This window comes from Montipora capricornis, chromosome 7 (genome assembly GCF_036669925.1).
Source record: "Montipora capricornis isolate CH-2021 chromosome 7, ASM3666992v2, whole genome shotgun sequence".
NCBI classification, from domain to species: domain Eukaryota; kingdom Metazoa; phylum Cnidaria; class Anthozoa; order Scleractinia; family Acroporidae; genus Montipora; species Montipora capricornis.
The window spans coordinates 4679119-4689073 of NC_090889.1; the positions used below are offsets into that span (position 1 = coordinate 4679119).

At 43.0% G+C, this 9955-nt stretch overlaps 1 protein-coding gene across 1 annotated transcript; it reads right to left on the minus strand.

Moving 5' to 3' along the window:
* Positions 1-343: 343 nt before the first annotated feature.
* On the minus strand, positions 344-2560 carry LOC138055392 (uncharacterized). The gene has a single exon (XM_068901340.1). The coding sequence runs from the start codon at positions 2558-2560 to the stop codon at positions 344-346; it is 2217 nt and encodes a 738-aa protein (XP_068757441.1).
* Positions 2561-9955: the final 7395 nt, after the last annotated feature.

Consider the following 9955-nt stretch of genomic DNA (forward strand, 5'->3'; position numbering starts at 1 on the left):
CCGCACAAATGTCCCTCTTAGAGGTGGTTTCCAGGAACTGCAAAAACTCCATCTCTAAAGCACTTCTCTGTTTTTGATAAGGAGTAGCCTGCTGCTTAGCAACCAAAACTTTCTTCCGCTCCCTTATAGAACACAAATCGACAGGGGCCTTGAGGCTCTTCAAAGTTTTATATGATCTCGTCTGACGCTGGTAACCACATCTCTGGCAATAACGGAAATCAAAGTCGTTGGGCTTGGAACAAGCCGGACATGACACCGATGGCTGAAAAAGTCTGGGCACCAACGGCAAAGACTGAAAGAGAAAAAAAAAAAAAAAGAGAAAATAGTTCCTCCTGTTAAGTTGTTACGACATGCTCTTTCCCATCCTAAATGCCCAGAGGCTATATGGAGAGGATCCAGGTCTAAATCCATCCTTTGACGGAAGAAGAAGCGCATCCAGTGATCCCTTCTCGGCCACCAAAACATTGTTGCTGGACACCGCATTTAACAACGGCCACCACCCGGGTAATGGGGACATCAATGGTACCACCACCGTAACAACCGCATCTACCGATATGAGGAAACGCAAAAGAGGACCAATCAAAGCAAATGGCGGGAAAACGTAGGCGTTGATGCGGTCACCATCACACACAGAGAGGTCTTGGTTAAAAACATTAACACCCGATGATCCTGGCGTAGGGTAGAGCGTAAAGTGCTTTAACGGGTTTCCACTCCAGTCACGTTGAACGTTGGAATCCAACGACATCAAATTAAGATCATGGCCATTAATTCCACCAAAACTACGCTGGACGATTTCCCAAGACCTCGGAGAAAGCATGGCATTGGAGCGAGACAATCTTCTGGAAAACCAATCTGCCTCGTTCAAGTGAGAAGGAACAAAAGACATTTCTAGGGACATGTTCCTATCCACCAAGAACTGGAAAATCAATTGCGAGATCTGAGTTAACTTCCTAGAGCGTGGCCCACGGCCGGACCAAGCGTGGAGAACAACCATGCTGTCTACCTGAGCATCAATCCTGCAATCCGAAACGCTTTCAGGAAGTGACTGTAATCCCTTGAGGACGGCCCACATCTCCTTCACATTAATATGCTCATTTCGAACAGTTTCTTCCCAGTAGTCACCAACAGAAATTGTCCCGGAAGGAAGGTGAATTCCAACTCCCCAACGGAAGGACGAAGAATCTGACGTCAAGGAGATAGCTACGTGCCGTTCACTCCTCCACCGAATCGCCTTTTCCCAACTATCAAGGAACCTCCAAAACATAATTTCCTCTCTCAGATTCGGAGAGAAATTCACCTCACCACCTCCGGAAGCCTGCGAGATTGACGCCGCCATTTCTCTGATGTAAAATTTAGTCGCTGGGAAAGCCAAGGAGAATGAATTGCACTTCCCCATTAGCCTCTGCAAAGACTTCAAGTGGATAGTAGATTCACGCAAAAGTATCTGCTCGCGTAGCTGAGCAAACTTCATCTTCTTATCTTCAGGAATGCAAAAGGCCTGGGCTACAGAATCCACTATCATGCCTAAATAACAAATCCTAGTTACAGGCCCAAGAACACATTTGGAGAGGCCCAAAAAATAACCGAGGTTTACAAGAACCGAACAGACTATATACAAAGCCGCCACCGCAGATTGATAGCTGTATTCCGACGTCCTCTCCGACAATGGGCGTGACCAAAACCCCTTCACAGCAAACAGTTCCCCATTCAAACGGTCATCAATATACAGAGAACATGCGACTCCCAAACCCCTGAAAAAATTTGTCGGACCCAAACCCACAGTCTGGTAAACAAACGGAGAATTTTTCCAACCAAAAGGAGGCGTAACTCCAACGAGCCACCACCCCAGCCACTCAATACCAAAAAACTGCTGAGAACTAGTAGAAAGCAAAATATGGTCATAACCAGACTTGTCATCAATCTTACTCATGTAGGAGTTGGGATACACGAAGCGAGGCACCCCAACCAGCGTTTCCAGTGAAAAGGGAGTGTCTGCCATGCACAAATTTAAAAACCGGGCATCAATGCATAACCTTGGCTTTTGCGGTTCAATCGTCATAGGAAGGACGAGATGGGGCGGCGGCACTTCAGCCACTTTACCCCAAACACGGATCGCCCCTGTTTCAATACGCTGTAAAATTGTTTCCGTAACAAATTTCGAAAACTGTTTGCAGGAGTAGTGATTCTTGAAAATCATAGTAGGGGGTTCCGCACTCTCATACTTTATGCCCATAAAAGCTCCCTTAAAGGGCTTCATGAACTTCTTGACATCCACCCCATGCTCCAACCATTCCAAGACATCCTTCGCAGGTTCGTACCCGGCCAAAATTTTTTCCCAGAGTTCAATTCGAGTACGAAGTTGACCCGAACGAAAGGAGTCCGGATCACGAAACAACAGATCCCGTAAGATGGAAGTTTCCCCCGCAACAATGCCTTGAACATGGGTTAAACAAGCGTCTTCTGAAGTCATTTTCTCCGAACTCGGATTACCCTCCCAAGACAACCATCGGATTTTGCCATGCTTGCTTCTTTCCTCCGCCTCTAACGGCATAAAGGTCATCGTATCTCCCTTGGGACGTTTTGACTTAGGCTAGAACCAAAACACCAAAAAAAAAAAAAAGAGAATCAAAAGGACGTACTTAAATGGAGACTGCAAATCCGAGTTCGGAGGAAATGACCACCGTAGCCCGAGTAATCGGGCTCAAGGGCATGCCTAAAGGCAAAACGCTTGTGGGGTCATTCTCCCAACCTCGAGACCACAGACTAAAGGAAAAAAATAAAACATCACATATTTAATAGTGTCTTTACACTTTATTATTGTCAATACAAATATCAAGACAATCCCGATTTCCATTCCAGAACAGGAAAACTTCCAATGATTTCACAATCTTAACGTTTATCTGGGCAAGAGCGCGAAATATGACCCGCCTTTCCACACACCCAGCACTTTCTCGCCGACGGCGGCCTGGGGCTGTAATTGGAGCCACGCCTTTGGTATGGAGCTGGAGGCCTACGCGTCCGTCCAGTGAACGAAGGTTGACTTACTGCCGCGTGCAGCTTAGTTGCCTTGGAAATAACCTTTGCCACCTCGGCCTCATCCTTAGACGCCACCAACTTTATTAACACCTGTTGAAGGCACGGGTTGCCTAATAAAGGACGGCACTGCCTCAGCACTACTTCAAATCGTAAAGCTCTTTCATCCTTTCTTTCCTTGGTGACATTAACCACTTCATCCAGGGCGGCGATCGCCGCATATGGATCAAAAAGAGCAGCTGGGCGAGAGATCACCATTTGGAGAGTAGACAGCGCGCACTTGATTGCCGATGAATCGATTTTCTTCTTCCACTCATCCAACTCCTTCTTGAGTGAACTGACCGTTGTGTTCGGAACCTAACAAAAGGAGAAAACGCCATATAACTCCTTGATATCCTTAAGCCAGTCCCTACTTTACACTGAGACTGTATCCTTCGAAATCACATATCCTCTTCCTTTAAATTTATTATTTCATACCCTGATGCAATTCCAAATTCCCAACATAAAATTACAACGAACCTTCGCATCAGTTCTCACAACCCGTAAAATAAAGCACACGGCCACCAAGTGACCTAGCGAAATAACCTCCTCTCCTCCACGAGGTCTGGTTGAAATGGATCTAACGCCTTCTATTTCCGCGAACAGACCAGACGCCCTGTTCATCGGTCCTCAACCGTTTTGTTTTGTTTTTTTTTTTTTATTACTTTCTATCGCGCCACCTCGTGGCTCAGAGCATACCCACTGCTCAAATGGTCCTCGACCATTTTCTTCCCTTTTTTTTTTTTTTTCCATGCCACCTCGTGGCTCAAAGCAGACACACTGCTCAATCGGTCCTCGACCATTTTCCTTCCTTTTTTTTTTTTTCACGCCACCTCGTGGCTCAGAGCAAACACGCTGCCCAATCGGTCCTCGACCGTTTTTTCCTTTATTACGCCACCTCGTGGCTCAGAGCAGACATGCTGCACAATCGCTCCTAACCATTTTTTTTTAATAATTCTCCATTATTATTCCCTTTGACGCCACCTCGTGGCTCAGAACAGAAACAAACCCTGGCCGAGACCACACGCCCCGCGCCCTTCCCAAGGGACAAGTAAGAAAAAAGGGTGTCAATGGCATACCTAATTTTTCCCGTCCCGAACAAAAAATAAGAAACAGCTCCCAAATATTGCAAACCCTAATTCATAAGAATAAACGAGAGCAACAGCAGAAAAACACAATATAAAACAACAACCTATCCCCCAACATTTGAGGAACTGAACCGCGGCGAGTCCAAAGGAATAAGTTAACAATCACGTGCTCGAAGCACGAAAATTAAGACCGGCTCCCGAGAAACCGGAAGGAAACATAAACAAGAAAATGCAACGTGATGCAACCAAAAAAAAAAATACTGACGAACCCCAGCTATACAATACGAAACCAAAAGGAAAACATTGCAGCGGACATATACCTCAAGGCTCACCGCCGAATTATCCGGCACATTCGTCCCCGCGGCGTTTCCCAGTGAAGAACTCTGGGCACATTTTCGCCGCTCGCAGTTGTTCCCGATGTTGTCCCGGCACCAGCCTGAGATAAAGACGAAGACGGCGGAGTGGTTTCCTGAACAGAACCTTGAAGGGGTTGCAAAACTCGCTGAGCGCTCGACGGGACGTTCACGTCAGACGGACGCTCCGGTTCGGTCATCTTGACACGGTTCCAACCAAAGTTAGGCAAAACTGACAACTATGAATAATTAACTCATGCTTATATAATACGCACGAGGGCTAATGAATATTAATGAAGTATGAATAGTTCAATGAAGGGTACATGAAATACATATCTATGTTGTATGGTATTCGTTCTACAGCCAACCGAAAAAGTATATGATAAATTCATTCCTTTATAAATATTATTTAAGAATAATACAAGAATATTTTCAGCCTGAAATCGAGGGGAAAATAAGAACATTCAGCGTGGGTCGAGAAAAAAAAAACATTCTTATACGTAAAAGAAAAGGTAGCGAATTGTTTAACTTCCCTACAGGAGTCGTACATAAAATTCCCAAATAAGCATACAGAAAGGAAAACGTTTTAATGAGTCAATGGTTTCCATTCCATATCGACAGTCTTATCACACGAGATTAGGAGAGTACTCTCAAGCAAAACGCCTTCATGGCCAACCCATGACGCCATCACCCTTGCGTGCTTATAAAGGCAACTTTCAGTACCAGAGCCAAAGCACTCCTCGCCTACACACAGAGATGAATACTTCTTGTAGGTAGAGTTGAGAAAGGCTGTGGTTAGTTCCAAATGTGGATACAACGTGCAGTATGTACTCCGCAACTGGACTATCTCATCACTATCAAAACAACAGAGGCGATAACGACTTGGGAGGTTAATCACACTGAGATCTGTCCACACATTGCAATTTGGTTCTAACGTGCCATCCAAGTCAAAGAATTGGTCGTTTCCATGTGACCCTTGGTAAAGTTGGTTTGTTGGAGGTCGCTGCATAATATATGGAGGGGTCCTTAAAATCCGAGGGCATTGAATGCTGCAGGTCATCAAGGGCACTCATTGTTAAAAATCGCCTCATGAGCTGGCCTTCCACCTCTCGGTTGTTCGTTGGAAAGCTTCCCAGCAAACCATTGTACCTTTCAAAACTAAATAACCAGAAGCTATATACAGAACCATAGTTTTCCATGCACTCCCTTATATGGAGGAGAAGGTGCATATTGGAGTGATTACAGATTTACCATACAGCAATTCGACTTTTTTACAAAAATCAAGAAGCTTTCCATCAGCGATTACAAGATCTGCTTTCGTGATAGTTGGCTTGCAAAGATGACGACAAGCCAAGACAAAATTCTGACAACATTTGATGTGTTCTTCACTCAGTACGCCTTCAAGAGCATACAGTACTGTGCAAAAAGAATGCAAACGAATTTCGCTACTTTTTCGGCACTTTTCCCTACTTTTCGACGAAATATAACGAAATTTCAGGCGAAACGAATTTTCGTGCGAACTTCCTCGAATTTTCGAAATGCCTATTGTTTCAGTAAAAGGGAAAATTCGTGTAACTTTCGCAACGGCCGCGCGAATTTTCGAGCGAAATTTCGTTACGATTTAACGAAATTTCGAGTGCTTGTCGAAAATTCGCAGTGAGCATTTGCCTTTTACATTTAAGTTAACGTTCGAAAAAGGCCCATCGAAGCCTTCATAAGTGATCACCCCGGAATTTGCGAGAGCCAATTTTCGCATTAAAGCGACCAAAATTTAATATAAACAATCGAGGGTGGTCGCTAACAAGAGCTTTCAGCAAAAGTCTGTGGGATTTTAAAACTATTATTGATGGTAGAAAAGATTACATTCGGGAATGCACCTATTAAAAACTGGAAACTTTTTCTTCGTTTACCGGAATGGTCGCTTATTTGTGTACTTATTTGTTGAGTGGTAACCGATTTTTTTTTTCTTTGCGTGATACTTGCGTGACTTGAACAGTTTCATTCACGTCATGTTTACATGTAAGGTTGAGAGAAGAGTACAGTTGTTGATTCCATTCATTCATTAAAATGCGAAATGCTAACCGACACATTTTCAAGATTACGATATTTCGATTAGGTTCTTGAATTTTCGTTTCAGTACGTAAGAACTCCAACCGAAATTTCGTTGTCAGATTAGCGAATTTTCGTCCTGTGTTCGAACTTTCGTGCGGCTCAGCGAAATTTCTTTCAAATTTCGGCCGGAAAATCACACTTCTTCCTCCGAAATTTCGCCGAAATTTCGAGAGAACAATAACCGAATTTCGACGAAATTCGTTTGCATTCTTTTTGCACAGTACTGTACATTGAGTAATACAACACCCAGTTCTTCCACTGAGAAGCGGTAAAGCCTCCATAGTTCGAGCTAATATTGCCAGGAAGTCGCCCTAGATCGGATGGAGCTTCCACTGTGTCAATATTTTCCTGAACTTTCTTGAGCGTTTCCTTGGTCAGAATGTCTTTCTCACACCAGAGTTTAAACATTTTTTTTCCTGTTCCTATGAACAAATTGTGCATTGGATCGATCACGCACATGGTAATACTACCATAGTAAGGCAGCTCCAACAGACTCGTATATATCTCGTTCCAAGCTTAGCTTCCATTTTCTTTCTCTGGGTCTTGGTTTTACATTTATCCAACTTTCTGGCCTTTTGTCGGTGTGAATCGTCCGTTCTTTTGGGCCATGTACTGTGATCAAATCCGCTGTAATCCTTCTTCACTCCAAAACCACCTGGGAAAAACTTGTCGCAGTGCAAACAGCCACGATTCACAGTATGTCCTACAAAACCACATAGTTTGCGTGCAGCAGGTATGTCGGCAGCACAACACATGAGGGCAGCACGTATCTCCGATCCTTCGACAGGTGATTTTCTTGTTTTCACCTTAATGCCTCGCCACAGCACATTAAGTTCATCCACCAGTGGGTTTAGGAAGGTGTTGAGTGATGGTGGCTCTTTAAACAACGCAGGGATAATGCCAACGATAATGACATTCTCCCGCTTGAATCTCTCTGAGCGAGGAAGATTCATAACCACCATATATAATACTCCGACAGACATATCTTTGCGATGTTTGAATGGCTGAAACCAGTCGACATTAAGCATCAGCCCAAAGCTTCGAGGTAAGGCGAGAAATTCATGGTTATTCCACCGATAAAAGGACTTCCAAACTGCACCATCGTAAATGTCTCCATATAATTGATCACTAGTTTGTTGATCACGCCAAACTTCACAAGCTTCTTCAAAGTCTGGGCATTTCAGAAATGTCTCAAGCGCATCAATTACACTCTTATAGCAATACACTTTAAGAGGATAATATTTAGGTGTGCCACACTTCAAAATAACTTTTTTAACAAGCTTGCTCCCACATGCCTTCCTTCTCTTTGATCGTGGAAATAGAATGTTGCCACAGGCAACTGGCAAAACTTGGTTACCGACTCTTCGTAGGCAATCTTCGGGTCTATAATTTTGTACACTTGAGACATACAACGTACTTCTCAAAGTTGTCCCTATCAATACCCAAGAAATTTCGTAGAGAGTATATTGTTATCGGCAGAAGGGCAGCTAAAGACAGGACCAAATCTGCTCCCGCACCATTTGGAATAATACTTCCAATAAAAACTAAGAAGGCTTTAAAAAATCTTAGCAGCATAAGCAGGGCATTGTCACTTATCAAGTGACAGTACTGCCAAACAATCAAAAAGTAAAGAGACCACATGAGAAGGGATTGTAGTCGACGAGACGTATGTCCTACAGGCTCGGGTATCGGTTGGCTATCGCCATCATTGTTTATAGCACCAGCTATATCTTCCAGTAAATCGGAATCTTCCACTTCATCTTCTAGAAAACCATCTGATTCATCAGTCTCGCTCTCTTGCGAGTCTGAACGTTCCTCATCATCTAAGCTGATTTCCTACAGTAAAAACGTAGTTGAATTCAACGTTAGATAAGTCGGTCCTGTTACCTTCTGAACCACTTAAAATGTGAAGACGGACAACACACTTTATGGGCCCGATTTTCAGTTTTGACACTAAGTGCAAAGGTGCACGCAAATGCCCTAAAGTGCAGATGCGAGTGATGTGCTTAAGTTATGTTCAAAGCCAAAAAATATGTAATGATAATAACAGTCCACAGAATTTTATCAATTCAAGAAAGATGGGAATGATAGATTTCAGAATAATATTAATTTAAAGTTGTAAGTTCATTCATACATGAATGAAGGGGTAGTTTCTAAAGAAACTGTGGTGCTGCGTTGGTGGGGAAGTAGTATACAAAAATTTGGTTTTATCAACGGAGTTGATAATGTAAATTGGCCACTGTACAGAGATTCTAAAAGCTGACGTTTCGAGCGTTAGCCCTTCGTCAGAGCGAATCAAGGGATTATGGGTTACGTGTAGTTTTTATAGTAGAGTAGGAGCTACGCTATTGGTGGTAACATGGCAACGTGAAAAATAGGAATATATTAGTTAAATGAAAAGCGTTCGTTAATACCGTGAGGATTAAGGGTGCCGATTTGAAAGATGAATTTTTGTTCCAGATTCTTGCGGCTTTCCGTCGTACCTAGATGTAGGGAAAGGCCGCAGATAGCCATGTGTTTTTTGGAGTGGCTAGGCAGATTAAAATGGCGAGCGACTGGCTTAGATGCATCCTTGTCATTTTTCTCAACATCGTGAAGGTGTTCGCGGAATCGGTCACCTAGTCGTCTACCTGTCTCACCAATGTATAATTTATTGCATAACGTACAGGTTATGCAATAAATGACATTTGCGGAGGTACATGTGAAACGATCGGTGATCTTAACAGATCGCTTAGGTCCCGATATTTTGCTAGTGTTAATATACAGTTCAGTTTTATTAAACATGCACTCAAAAGGGCATACCATGAATTAAAATAACAAGCCTTTCAAGCACTTTGGTGAAGACAACCATTAATGAGAAGTAACTAACACCCATTATCACCCCAACATAGACAAGTTGGTTCAAAAGTGATGCATTTTTTGTACCTCACCTCTTCAGTATTCAATGTGCTTGTTGGCATACCAGTATCTTCGCTACAGCATGGATCTGTATCTAATAGTGTAAAAACGAAGATTAATTGTAATAACAGGTTAAAAGTAAGTTTCATATGACATATACAGTACTGTATCTGGGTTCCCAAGACACAAGGCCTCAAGACAAAATTAAAAGGCTTTATGTAATAGTTGGTGTTTGCCTCCTTGTTAATACAAAAACACTAGTATTTTGGGAGAGGATTATAGCAGGAACTAAAATAACATAAAGGAGTGGGTAACCTATCATTTTCAGCCCTACATGTACATCTCAAAAGTCTTGATTGAAACAGCCACCAAAATTATATGGATGAGACAGATAACTCTTGCCACCCACTCACGGTTAATTGGTTTTTCGTA